The 15,352-nt window shown below is 37.2% G+C and overlaps 1 protein-coding gene across 1 annotated transcript in view; it reads right to left on the bottom strand.

Moving 5' to 3' along the window:
- The window catches only part of LOC116710870 (metabotropic glutamate receptor 4-like), a 178,869-nt gene that overhangs the window by 6,779 nt on the left and 156,738 nt on the right, over nucleotides 1–15,352 (bottom strand). Inside the window, 2 exon segments of the mRNA XM_032550153.1 lie at nucleotides 11,999–12,934; nucleotides 14,146–14,282. Coding sequence (XP_032406044.1) covers nucleotides 11,999–12,934; nucleotides 14,146–14,282 — 1,073 coding nt within the window.

Here is a 15,352-nt window from a genome sequence, read left to right on the forward strand (position 1 = left end):
ATCAGCCTCACTCATTCCATTTTAATCGTCTGCAAAGCTGCAGCAAATTAATGAGTCATGTTAACGGAAGATTCGAGGAAGAGGAGAAGATTGTCATTTCTATACATCAGCTACACCATGAGGAACTGATTCAGTTTTGAAGTAATTCACTTTTAACTTCTGAGTTCCAACTGTTTATTGACTGTTCATGACAGAAACATAACTCACAATTGAGCCATTAAAAGAAGATATTTTACCTTGGGAAAGTTGCATTTTAGCTTCTACAGACTTGTAATACTGTGGATATCAGGACTAACAAAAAAATAACATTTTATGCAACATAACCATGGACGTTATGGATGGACGGAAAAATAATAAATTCATATCAAAATTCTCACGACTGGTTTAAACCATAGGGTGCAGGTCAGATAGATAGGTGCCCTTAAAGGAATAACTTACATAATTTATGAAAAAAGTTATGTATTTTTTAATATATTTGTGAATAAGGTAAAAAAAATCTTTGGAAAAAGCACATGAACTCATGGCTTTCAGTCAAAGCAGATTTCTGCTAACTACTCCAGTCACAAAATTATATTCAAACAATATTTTAGAAACCCTAGAACTCTATTTTTTGTTTATGTAAATGTGTTTTACATGATAACTGACCCTGCATCAACTCAGTCAACTGAAAAGTAAACGTTTAGAGTCTTGTCCTGTTGGACACTTATTTTGTTAAAATTAAGTTATTTCTCTCTAATACTTTCTGCTGTTAGTACTTAAGACTATGGATTGAACTGAGAGGCGTTTTTGATATATCTTTCATCATTGTTTTACAAACTAGGATATTTTTGTAGTCTCTTAAGTATCTGACCATTTTTGTGTTAAATTGATGTGTGGTGTGGAAAAAGTAAAAAAATCAAACAACTCAGATTCCACAGCTTTGTCTGTTAGGAAATTTAATAATTTATTTAAATTGCATCGTTAATGCTAATTATGTGATAGTTGTTATGATACATATTCTAATGTTGCAAAAAATCGGGTAATGGTCGGTTTGGGTTGTTTATTTTATCTTGTTTATTTATTCAGTGACATTGCAAACTAGCTAATTTTCAGATGCCATATTTGAATAATCTTAACAAGATCAAAGAAGCATCATACAATGAGCTTTCGCCACAGCCACGAAAATAAGCCCTCACACCTAAGGTGAGGGCAGAAGCAAAGGTTGGATCTCGAATCTCAAAATGATGTCATTTGAGTTATAATATTGAGAGAATAAAACCATTAGGATTTCCTAAGTGTTGTGTTCAGTTCCCAGCCTACCTACTATTAGCAAAGAAAATCAATAGAATACATATCTATTTATTTCCAGCATTTAACCTCACAGATAGATGTGTTGGGCTGTGGGCGCCTCTGGTTTAATGAGCTACAAACTGTCAGAAGTGCAAATAAACAATTTATTCCAACACCTTTTAGCTACTCTTCAGATATGCAGCTATATTGAACCAGAACCTAGGGATAATTAGAGGATAATTAGGGAAAATGACGACTTTCAAAGTCGTCATTTACATTTCAAGAGGTTTTGTTTGATTTTCCAAATGTGTAACTTGGAAATTACAACTTCCAAATTCAAAGAAAAGTAAAATTGGTACATGATAAGAACCACACAGATTGTTTTAGAAAATCACTAAGCAGCATTGAATATCATGTAAACAACCTTTTTGTACAATACAAGTAACTGTTTTTGTTGATCTACTCATCTGTAGATTATCTTGTAAACTCAGAATTACATATTCTAATTTAACTGGCTGAATGTACTTTACTTATATACCTTTTTATTTGTATACACTAAATGTTCCTTCTTAGGTTATGGTGGAATTACAGATGTTTCTTTTTTTAAAAAACGTTTAACAAACTGTACAATGAGTACAGTTCCAACTAAAGTTAAGTTGGCTGTTTTATCTGGTTTTGGTTCAGTCACATTAACAAATGCTGCAGTAAAAACTTGATGAATCTCTCTGGCAAGTGCTCTGATAAGCAAGGTTAATGCTAATGCTAAACTGGGATTTTTAAAGTGGTTGAAGATAGGTTGAACTGCCTGACAGCAGACAAGAAGTACAGCCACTGATGCAGCTAATGAGCCCCAGGATTACAGGCATGAACTTTAAAACTAAACTTATGAAAACTATAGTGACTTTTTAACTGCGGTACTGACATCTGAAAGACCTCCTAAAATTATTTCCAACTGAAACATAGTCTCATACTGGGATGGTAATGTACTTTTATTTCCTTTTCAAAATCAAATCCATAAAACCAACAGAACTAAACTGTTTGTGTATGTTCATAAGATGGAGTCCAATTTAAAACTTGTAAAAAGATGAGAGAAAAAGATCTTCGAAATTTTGTCTTATCAGGTTTATTTCTCTGTGTTGCTTGTATAAGTGGATTTCAATTCATCAGAAGTGTTAATTTATTACAGTAAATTGATTTTAAAAATAAAAGAAAACCTGACTCAAAAGAAAACCTGCAATGTGTATAGACTCATTGCACAAAGTTATATTTTAAGCATTTATATTTAAGATTATTTCTTCCTGCGTTCAGGTCATATAAAAACAAAAACTTCAGATTTTCAGAGAATGAGAATGTTCGATAAAATGAGTTTAAAGTAAACATTTTAAAACTGCACTGTTATGGCCTACATTGTTATGGACAGCACTGTTGATTTAACTGTTGTCCAGCAGACAGTCAGTAACAGTTTAATTGCTAAAGAATCAGTTTTTCACAGGGGGTTGTATCCAATATTAAGAAGATGTGGAAGGAAATGTATGATAGAAAAAGGAGTTTTGCTTTTTGAATTATTTAAATGAATTACCTTATCATTGATATCTTAATTTATCCAAATGCATCTGTATCAGATCCAATCATTTAACTGTGTAAATGTCCACTGTATTTTGTCCTAATGATTGTGTGAAATAGTTTGGAAATTGTTCCTATATATAAAGTTTAAGTTTAGAAGTGGTAGGTGATAGATTATTTCTGTTTACATGAGGCATTTTGGGATTACAACACAATTTTCAATCTTGAGCTACATCACCGGGCCGATCAATGGAGCAGTAGTTAGCCCTGTCACCTCAGAACACTTCTCTGCAGGTCTGACTCAGCACTGAGCTGTACTACAAAGCAAAGAGGAATACAATCCTGACATTCTCCATGTTGGCTGTCTTTACAAAAGGCAAAGCTCCACACAGAGATGATGGTTATCAGAACAGCCGTTAAAAGGTTTTCTTGCAAACCCACCTTTCATTCATTGTGTCCGATGCATAGTTTCATTGGGGGCCGCATGATGCATAATTGGACGCCTGTGCTTAAAAGACATCAGTTACACCAGTGGAGAGGGAAAGTAAAAAAAAAAAAAAAAAAGGACGGCTGCTGAAAGTTTTGGACAAAGTTGCTGACAATCAGGAAGAAAATGTAATGTTTGACAGCATGTTGTTCATGCTGTCAATTTGTAAGTTGGATGATTCAGTTTACCTCACCTGTCAGGCAATGTCTTGTAATGAAGACATTAGCTAAATGACATTTTTTGCTCCAACATCATCTTTATTTGTTTAATCAGTGATATGTTTTCGTTTACACTTGTGTTAGCAGTTTATTTACAGGTCTGATGCGAATCGGTTTTTTTTATAAGCAAATTCACGGGGTATCCGAGCTCCATTCACTGTATTTTCCCATGCAAGTTTCTAATCAAGCACTGACAAGTGGGCTTCCCACTTTAAGATATGGATTTTTGGTTTTTGTGTAATCAGGGTTGTTAATTTAAAAGTCCATTTTATTTCTAAAGAATCCAGGAGCAGTTTTGCTTCATGTAACTCTGCCTGAAGGAAAATGTGGTGTGAATCTCAGCTTGAGCAACTGATACTGTTCTTAGGTTACCATGAAAACTGATTTAGAACTAATTAAAGCACGGCTGGCTGAAATAGTCATATAAATGATTTGAGCACACACACCAGCAAGTCAGAATCAGTAATTTCCACGTGGCATGAAATTAGAATCAGCTCATAAAATCCTTCATGCACAGGATTTAATTGTTTTTTTTCTATGACGTTACATTTATTCAGATCTCCTTCTAGTAACTGGATGGAGAGTAGCGTTTAGACTCCCAGATGTGACCTTGGCCTGAATATCTAGTTTGTTTTTATTATTATTTGTAAGTCTCCAGGGCACTCTCCCCCCAGACCTGACTGCATCTCATCAGACGCCAACCAAGGTACTTTGTGAGTCTGTTGGCTGAAGAGCAGACTGGAAGAATGGCGGCAGTATGAAAGAAAGAACAGCTGCAGTGGTCCCCTCCCAGCTGCAGAGAGTATTAACCAGTGTACTGCTCGAGGCTTGGTTTTCTTAAGGATTGACCAGTCAAACAAATCTCCTACTCACATTAACAAATATAAAGGACACAAGAAACACACACTGAAATCTGTTACTTTATTCACTGGTTATCTGATAGATTGAAAGTGAACATTGAAACATGGACAGTATGGTTAGAATAAATTAAAAAATTAGCCAACAAATAAATCTGAAGTAAGTCTCAAAACCATTAGAATATCTCTCAAAAATCCGTTTTGTGATATTTGGATTTTAGAATGTGCAGATTTTCTCTTCCTAGCGCTAACATTCAAAGCCAGGAGTGTAAGATTATGTGTGACAGAAAATGTCTGTATGAGCTGTTCTGTCCAGTTCCCATGTATGCCAAATATCAGGAACATTGTTATAAATATGCACAAAAGGCTACAAAATTATACCTTTGAAAAGGTTGCTCATGAAGCAAGACAACAATGAAACAGACTGGACAATACAAACAGGAAGAACACACCCTCACTATTATTAAAGCCTGCTGTGTATGAACATTGATTCTCTATGAGACTGAGATCAGGGCCGTCCTAAACATTGTCCTTTTGATCCATAAGCTACAATGTTATTAATCTGACACTATGTTTAGGGTTGCTGTTTGTTTGGAAGATCCACTTGTGTGCCAAGTATGACTTTGTGGCTGATGTCTTGGCATGATATGTCAATATAACAAAATGAGGTTCTTTGCTTTTGAGGCCATCCATTTCATTAAATACACCAGACCTTCATGCAACATAACCCCCCAAATACCTAATTTTATATTATCATTGCATGATTTGTATCGGTTAAATTACTGCAAAGGTGTTTGAGTCAGTATATTTCTGTCTGGTATTTCATCAGGTGCGGTAAATGTGCCATTAGAAGAGAAACGTCCGTCCCCAGTCTGCCTCATGAGGCTGCATTTGCACGGAGTCCTGTTTTTACTGTCAGGCTAAATTCTATACTCAATCCATTAATTTGTTTTCCCGGATTGCAGTGCACCTGAGCATTCGCTGAGTGGAGATCGTAAACGAGGGCTGCTGTATATCTTCTGTTTCTGTCATCATACCACCATCAGCAGATCATGCTCGAAGCAAAACACGACAGAGACGAAGCAGCTCATAGCGTCATTAATCACTGAAGTGCATGCAAGAAAAACAACACAAGTCCATCAGTACTTGTGGTGGAGGTGACTGTTTAGAGAAAGAGCAACACAACTGGTATTTTAAAAAAGTACTAACTCTCAGTGGAGTTTATTTTCAATCAGTGACCCAGGGAGGACCTTTGCTTCACAGTTTACATTATGAGATTAATTTAAACTATGTAATCTCACTTTGCATTTTAGCCACTGTGATTTTTCTCAGCATGCTATGGAAATGTTCAACAGAAGGGCTTGCTGCATGAGAAGTCACTATAATTGCGCTCTAATTAAGCCAATAAACAAATAGAAGCCTAAGGGGACACAATAATGTGTGCTTCACGGGACAGTGTCATTTATAAAGATCACAATTCTTTGGCCTTGATTTGCTGTTCGCGTTATTGGATTGCCCAGAGGTCAGCAGTTGAGGCCCAGAGGGTGTTGCACATTGCACTGTAGGCCTAATGAATGCAAAAACTGCACTGTATGAAGTCCAGGATGTCACTCAGCTCCTTCTGCTCCATTGCCTTAATCTTTATTATTCATTATTAGGCCTGTGGGACATTAGTGCAAATAATGCTGTTATTGTTACAGATGAGAAGAGAGAACTGGCTTTTTTTCATTGCATGAAGCTTCTTGATTCACAAACTTGATTTTCAGTTGTTTTGCCTTTGAATGCAGATGCTGAAGCCTTCAATATACTTCTTAGATAAATCAGCTGAATTTCTACCAAGTTAAAATGCTGTGATTGAAGAATACAGATTTTTCTCTTACGTTTTAAGTGGAAATTGAATTAACAAATCTCGCAGCAATATCTGATCGAAGATTGCCATATAAGCATACATGGAAGCTACTAATGTTGCTGTGCTCTCATGACAATTCACAACCTGGTGTTACCCATCTACATCTATATAAACAGATTTCTGATCCAGGCATGCATTTGCAAATATGTTTCTCCAGAGAACAAGTTGAGTGCAATAGTTCAAGTTGCTAGAGAGACTTTGTAACATCAACATGTGATGAATCTCAGTGGTCTGCAGTGTTTCAAAATCGCTGTCTAGTATCAGCTTAGCTTGCTTGAAACTTCAACCCAAGTACAAAGTATTATCTCTAGAGGACAAACAAAGAAAAGAGAGTCGAGTTGAGCTCTACCATGCAGAGACACTGAAAGCACTGGGAATTGGGGGAGTAGTAGCAGGTAGCAGAAATCCACACTGAGTAACACACACATAGCGCACACACACACACACACCGCACAAGCATACCCCTGTTTGACTTTTTTAGTCTTGCTGAACTCACTGTAACTCCCACTCTTTGTCTGCCTGGTGTGCTAACAGCATTTTTGTTGACAGTGCCAATAGTGTGGTGGAGGCTTCATGAGGGAAATAAATAACACCACTCAATTAATCAGGCCATTCATGCACTGTAATGGCAGGACCTGTTTGTGTGGGCTGATTGAATTCGAACTGAGCCCATTGTGCTGGAGCCTCATTCCAATGCATGGCCTATTGTCTGACGCCCCTCCTCTTGCTTCAGTGTTACAGACAGCCACTGATTTAGACTGTTTCTCCAGGTAAGCAGGTGTCACATCTATTCCTGAAGGTAGTATAAAGCCTGATGATGAACCCCCATAGATAGACCAGATGTCCTCATTTGAATGACAGAGAAAGCCTCCTATGGCACTCGTTACATCAATCCCTACACCAGATGACACAGAAATGATAGTGCTTGTAGTGCTGCTGCAGAGAAGCATTATAAACTGGTGATTAGAACGATGAGGCGGTAAGATAAGGTAAATTAGAAAGATGTGAATCATTTTATTGTTCAGAAAGACATGTCGATGTGGGCTGTGAGGCTTTTTGGAGCCTGTCATTTATAATGTGATGAAGATAAAGTGTGTTTGCTTTGGCATGTTCCGTCCTTACAGCTAGAGATGCACAAGTCAATAGGCCTAGTAATTGAAATTAAGCAGTATTCCTTTGATTACCAGCAGGTCAAATAATAACTGACCTGCTGGTAATCAGGTCAGATTACCAGCAGGTAATACCTGCAGATTACCTGCTGGTAATCTGGTCAATAATACTAAAATAATTTTTTAGTATTATTGCCCAAATAATACTAAAAAAATACTGATATTTTGTCCAATTTCATGATACAATATGGTCCAAATAAAATGTTTTACATCTATTCAATATTTATTTATAGCCTATGACTGTATAAATTTTAGATTTCTAGAAAGTAATACATCAATAATGCAATTTTGCAATTGCTATTTGTATAATTTCTATAGGATAGCAGATAAATTGATTATTTGTGTTTGAAGTTGAGTGTAATTTAGAATAAGGCAACAGAAGAAATATGTATTTGTACTTCTTTTCACTCCTTTTCAACTGCTTCATTTTGTTATCGTGTTGCATCAATTTTGATGTACATCACATCAACTGATGAGCATTTAGCTATTTTATAAAATTATTATTGTTACGCTGCCTAGAGGATATTGTTGCCAGCGAGTTGTTTTGCTGTATAACAAATGCACAAAGGAAGTATGCTGTCACAATTTCGTCTATCTTATTTAAAACTGTTCTCTCAAATGCTGAATGAATGTTCTCCATACTATTCAAGCAGCAATCTTATTTTACCTTTTTTTTATTTTACTACTTATTTTTTTATTTTTCAGAGAAGAATGGGCAAAAATTTCAGTCATTCGATGTGCAAAGCTGGTAGAGATAAAACAAAAAAATTTTGTCCCAATTTTCCCCTTATGACAATCTTAGAACGTTCCAAGTTCAAAGATTGTCCACTTACCTGCGACAATTGTAACCCGATCATCCTGCTGTGTGTGGAGTGTTACAACTGATGGGGTCCAGTGGTACAACACTGGACCACAAGTTGGATTTGACACCTTTGTTCGTCACACACAGAAACATCTACCAGCTACGTGCCACCATGATGAGCTCCGCCACCCATTTGTTGAGACCGGGATGATGTGAAATACATTTTCCGGTTCGTTCGTAAAGCTGCATTTACGTTAATTATCTAATGTGCAGCCGTCCGCAGTGTTCAGTCTATCCGCTCACCTGTCTAAATACACCTGCAGCGCTCTTCGCTGCTGTTCGCTCTGAACACCGGCCATCAGGCAGCAGCTCCAGGAGGAGAAACGACTACCGTACTCCAGGCATCACGCCAGTCATTTTAAGGATGCTTATTGGTCCCCCGAAAAATGACAAAGACCCAGACATTATCATCAATCAATAAAATCCTCCCAGGCCGAATTTGAAAACTGAGTGTTATGCTGCTAACACTTAGCTTTCGTCAACAACTCAGGTGGAAGTGAGAGCAATGCACAGCGCAAGTAGTAACCCGGCCGGAACACGGTGAGCTAAATAATAAAATATCATTTAACGAAGCTTTGAGGCAGATAAATTTTCCTTGAGAAACTTTAATAATCGAGGTACTCAAATCACTCGGGGAATCGTTGCAGCCCTAATGTGGAAACAACATGACTGTTTATTCAACATTTCGTACAGGGAATATCAACAGTAATGATAAGGAGAGGAACTGGAGCAAAATTGGTACCTGCTGTTGATAAATCTGGTAACTTTCCAGCTATCATTGACCTGTATATATTGTTACAATATATACAATATATACAGTACTTTTGCAAGCCACTGTACAGAGTATTAAAAAATGTGAGCTTGAAGTGATTTATTTAGACATTTTTGTGGTCTAATCTATTTGTATTAATTGATTTTTTTTTTGTTCTTCATGCCATATTTTTTTTTTTTTTTGGTTGCATTTGAACTGTAACCTTGGTGGTATTAAACATAAGTTATGAAGATAGTTTCTGACGTTAAATGTGGAATACCTTCTTAAGCATAGTTTGACAAGCAGAAACCAATTACTGAGCAAGTTCAATTGAGTTTTTTGGTCTTGACACTTAAAATTTGTAGGAACCTGGTTAGATATTGCACATGCTTATTTTCTCTCCAAGGAGAATAGAATAAGGAAAAAATAAACTTTTCCCTAAAGCTAAACTTCCATTTTGTGTTCCATTATGGGTCTTACCTTAAGATCGCTCAGGGCAATGTCAGAACATTTCGAAAATGATAAAAGTAAAACCATCTTCTAGCCATTGTGTACAGTTGTCTACAGAAACTAATAGGTGACAAGCAACTTATATAATTTGGAGCAAGAAAGGGAGAGCAATTTAAATTATCCTGTACCTAGAAATTTTTTTGAGGGTTTGGAAATAAGTTTCATCTGATGGATAATGCACAAAACAAAATATAAGACTTCATTAACCCTTCAAAGAGTTTCCCTTCATTTTCTGTTTATCAATTCAAAGCCATGCTGGCTAATGGATTACCTCATCCTCAAAAAAAGCTGTTTCGTCTCTCTGTGACTGTATAATTCTCTTTCATCTTCAGAGAGACTAGATGGAATGATTAAACAAAGAACTCACTGATATCCATGGCTCCTGTTGACATGCGACTTAAGATGTGCATCTCTCGCATTAAAAAATAATGTGGGGCTTAGCACTTGGACTGCTTCCCCTCAGTCATGCCACTTCTGTTATCATGAAGAATGAGAAGTGATGCTGACTCTATAGTGTATTTATCCAAGATGTATTCAATGGATACATCCATGGATACATCCATGATGTAACAAAATGTAACAAAATGCCACCAGAAGGTAATCAGCTTGCTTGCTGATTTTAAACATTGCCGGTTTTTTTTACAAACTATTTTCAACATTTTGCTCAAAAAATATTTTTTGAAGATGGGACTTAGCACTATCAATTTCATTGTAAAACATCATCATTAAAACCAAAGAACACAATAGATAAGACAGGGATAAAGTTGTGGAGAAGTTTAAATCAGGGTTAGATTATAAAATATTATCCCAAGCTTTGAAGTTTTCACGGTTCAATCCCTGCAAAAAACTGCAAACCTACAAAGACATGGCTGTCTACGTAGCAGGATGTGGTAGAAGCTCATTATTCAGACAAGCAGCCTGGGTCCACAATAGCTAACTCATGAAAAGCTGCAAAGATCCTCAGCTCAGAAAGGAACATTTGTTGACAAGTAAATTATTCATGCCCTCTAGAACGCCAAAATAGAATAAAAAAAAGTCATAAGAAGTCCCCTCGTAAGTTTGCCAAAAGCCATGTCGGAGACAGAGTAAACATTTGTGTCTCCAACATTGGCTGTGTCCACAATAACAAAAGTGATGTTCTTTTATAGAGGAGAGTGAACTGATCAGAATAGATGGTGTAGAATAGAAGATGTATAGAGCTAAACATGAAGTTATAAAAACTACAATCATTATCACTCCACTTATCAATTATGCAAAGGTTTGTGATGGCTTATCAGATGAATACATTAAAATTTGAAGTCAAAATGTGAAAAAGGTTTAAGAGAGATTTATACTTTTGCAAGTCATTATGTCATTATGCTGACTAAAAATGGAATTTCTGATTGCCACATATAGCTTTATTAATTGGCTGGAATTACATACAAACTTTATGCAATGCTTCACATTTTAGAATATGTTTTTGGTGTTTTTTGAGAAAAGACTGCATACTCTAGGTCTCTCAAGAATGTTTTTTTCCCACAGCTTACTGTCAGAGCCAGGTTTTCCAAACCAGCTTTTTGAGGCATTGTTTTGTTAAATCCCAAGAGGAAGGAGGTAAGGATTAATGTGTTGCATCTGTCAGTGTTCATGCCAGTATGAGTCTTTCCATCACCACTGTCCTCTGTTGTAACCACTGAGACCCTTTTGTTACTCTGCCAAAACAACCCTTTCAACTGGATTGACACATTTCTTCTTTGTCATTGTTGTACCCTGTTAGCTTTTTACCCGGACTGTCTCCTCTGAGTGTGAGGTCTACACTCGGCCTTGAGTTTCCCGGGCCTTTTTGAATCCCTTTTGACCTGCGGACTTCCAGAGCTTCCACTGGATATGATCCAGACTCATGGTTCATGAGGCTGGGCACATTGATTTGGCATGGGAATATGAGAGTGAGCTTGTGTTTGTGAAAACAGCTCATGGCCCTCTAATGCAATGTGGCATACAGCCGTCACATATATATGAGTCATAAGCTTTCGTGCAGCCTTCAGAGTCATTAGAGAATGATTTTGTTTATTACTCTGTTTTCATTTAGTAGCTTGTGCAGATGAAGTCTAAAAATTTCAGATGACATCCCGTCAAAGTTTTGTTTTAAGATAATTTAAGATTCATTTAGAAAGTTCTTGTTACCATAAAATAAACTGTAACAACATATTTGATCGGTAAGATCTCAGAAAAATAAGTATCCCATGTTATCTGTACATTTTGTTTTTTTTACTATTTTTATAGTATATACTGTATTTATTTATATATTTAGTATTCTTCTTTTGAGGTTATTTTTTAGATTATTTAATGAATGTCTAAGACTTTCATCACAGTATTGTCTGTTACCACAAACCTTGACAAAAAATAAGTTGGACTCAAGCTTACCTTTTCTGTTGATTGTGAAGTGCCAAAGAAGATTGGGATGAATGCAAGCCAAATAATGCAGGTTGTGTACATTGTGAAACCAATGGGTTTGGCCTCATTGAATGTCTCGGGTACTCCTCTTGTTTTGATGGCGTAGACAGTACAGGTAACCATGAGCAACATACTGTAGCCCAGCAAGCAGATAAGGGATAGGTCAGAGATGTCACACTTGAGCACACCACGAGCCAGCACAGGGTTGGATGTCCTCTGGTCTTCATAGTCGATTATGGCCTTGGAGGGATCCACACCAAACCAGATGCACACCCCGAGCAGCTGCACTGAAGCCAGTGTGAACGTGATGACAAGCTGAGAGGCTGGAGAAATGAACCTGGGTGCACTTACAGACATGGTGCCCTGCTCAAAGATCCGGTAAATACGGTTGGTTTTGGTGAGCAGAGCGGCATAGCTAATACTCATCCCCAGGCCCAGGAAGATCCGACGGAGGGAACAAATTCCTACGTCAGGGGTAGAAATCATCAGGAATGTTGTGGCATAACAGAGAAAGATTCCAGTTAGCAGCACATAGCTCAGCTCTCTCCCTGATGCCTTCACAATTGGAGTATCATTGTAGCGGACGAACGTGACCACCACAAACAAAGTGGCCATGATGCCAAGGACTGCGATGAGCACAGGGATGACAGCCCAGGGGGAGCTCCACTCCAGCTTAACAATGGGGATTGGAACGCAACCTGTGTGATTCTCATTGGGACGCAAATCAAAGCGACACATTTTACATGTGTAGGTGTCTGCCTGATACTGATATCCATCACAACGCTCGCAATGCCAGCAGCAAGGAATGCCCTTCACAATCTTCTTGCGCTCGCCTGGCTGACAGGGCTGACTGCAGATTGAGGTCGGAACCTGACGGACTCCACCTGGCCACTGCATCGAACGCACCTGCAGAGAAGAGAGGAACAAAAAAAGAGATAGTTGGAAACATAGAGCAAGATAAAAGCTGAGAAGAGTTTCTAACATTGGAGAAGGTGGATAGTCTCTGTCCTGTAATTAGAGGCATATGGAGGTTGTGAGGCTTTATTGATCCAGAAAGACCCTGAGAACTTTGCAGACCAAGGAGAATCTAGAAGGTAGTTACTTAATGTTCGAGTGTTTGACCTTCGGCTGCTGTAAACTTAGTTGTGAGTATTTATTTTAGGAGTAAGTGGAAAAGGTCAGACTAGGCTTCACATCAGCATTCGCTCTAGATTCAGCAAAATGTTTCAGTGGAAGGTGAAATTATCTGAAGGACAAAATGTTAGATGAAAAAGAAAACCTGTTGTTTTCTCCACAGGGATTTGACAACAGTGTCTCTCTTTTTTTTGAGGTTTATAGAGAAAATAACTGTGTAAAAAATCAATCAGAGAAATAAAACACAAATTTCGTTTCCAGATATTGCTTTCCTTTGTGGATTTCCTCTTTTGCAAACATGCTTAAAAAGAAGAATTAAATCCCTGATTTCAGACGAGGTCTTTCCTCTTTACTGTTATCAGTTTTATTCAATTGTGGCTATTTGTTCAAAGCCGGTAAATTTCTCTTTAAATGTGCATTTAATTAAGACCTCAAAGAACACTAATTAAATACTGCCTTAAGAATCAGTACAGCCAAGTAGCACAGCAGGTACCAGCTTCAAACCTCAAAGTATTTCTTTTCTCTACAACATGTCAGCGAGTAAAAAATAAAAAATAAAAAAATCTCTTAAGCTGCTGTTCAGTTGCCCGCCTGTTAAAGTCCCTTTCCTTTGCTTTTATAAAACATTAACATTTCCATTTCTATTTGTAAATCACTGTTATTTTATGACATTGTCTCCCCACAATGTTCTTTTTTTTAAGTCACTGAATGCGTCTGGAGAGATTTTATTAAATATGTCTGTCCTTAAGCCCTTATGGCTCTCTTTTCATCACTGTCTGCCCTGTTAATCATTCAAAGCCCCCTCTGGATATTTATACCTTTGAAGATGGGACTTAGCACTATCAAATGATTTGGGAGCAGTTCTAACAAGCTGTTTCAGTGCTAAAAAAATGTTTTTTATAGATTTTCATTAGAAACACGGACACAAACGTTCCGCAGAGTGTAAGTGAAGAATAAATTGAAGGGGAAAGAAAAGTACTTACATTCAGATGTAGCTGGTCTGTCCAGTGACCAATGACTTTGTATTCAGGTGTTCGGTTTCTGATCTGATATTGGTAGATCTCGTAGCGTCCCGGGGCATCTCCATTTTCATTGAAGAGCACTGGGTTGCCAGCTATGCCTAGATGAGAGAAAGACAATTATAATTTACAACACATTTGTTGGTTTCTGTGTACTGAGCAGTGATCTGTGAAAGGAAGACGTGCCATTGCTCTTGTTACACCAGTTGTCATTCTACTACATTAGAACATAATCTGAATCTGAAAGGTTTTCCAACAAATGTGGATGGACTATTGAGCACTCTTGGTGCAAAAACGTCTTTCCTTTTAAGACCTTAAACACAATCCTGACTTTCATTTTTACCTTATTTATGTTGGAAAGCAGAATGTGATGCTGTGTAGGAGATAGCACATTAACTGTTGGAAAAAAAAAAAACTTTTACTGCAGCCACAATTTATCTAGCCTGGCTCTATATTTCTATATCACAGCCCATATCTCCAATCAGTGCAGTGACTGAAAGGTCTGTTCCATTGTGCAAACTGATACGTAGCTGTTTCTGTCAACTGAAAGGTCACTCCGAAAATGTCTTTTGGGTTAGATAGAACTGTGAAAGGAGACAAAAACTGCTGTAAATGAAGAAACAACCGTGAGAAAACTGACATAATGTTTAAGATCATATATATTGATAAAATATAATAAACAGCGTTTTTAGAATTTAGTAGATTATATGAATAAGGTCTAGTCAGTGAAAAAAAATACTTTATTTTAACAATGATCTTACTTCCTTATTTTAAGACTGTCAGATTTTCTTATGTATAGCTTTGACATTCTTAAAGCTATACATAACAAAATATTTTACCACATTTAAGGCAATACATAATTATGAGTCACAATAAACAATAACCAAGTTCTCTACCAGAATCTGGAGGAGAACTTTATACATAGTTCTCAGAGGAAAAACACAGAAACTTCTTTTCACTTCTGCTTTTAACAACTACCTGACTTCAAGCACCCCCTCCTTCTGTTTTAGGCCACTGATGTGTCATTATTAAGTGTCCCAAACACAATGCACATCCTGTTTAAGACCAGGCGGATAAACATGTTCACTTGCAGCCAAAGTATTTCTGCTGATGAGCATTGTTTTTCCTGCTCTTTGTTTCGACTCCGGAGAATACTGCCCTAATCCATATC

This window comes from Xiphophorus hellerii, chromosome 20 (genome assembly GCF_003331165.1).
Source record: "Xiphophorus hellerii strain 12219 chromosome 20, Xiphophorus_hellerii-4.1, whole genome shotgun sequence".
Lineage (NCBI taxonomy): Eukaryota > Metazoa > Chordata > Actinopteri > Cyprinodontiformes > Poeciliidae > Xiphophorus > Xiphophorus hellerii.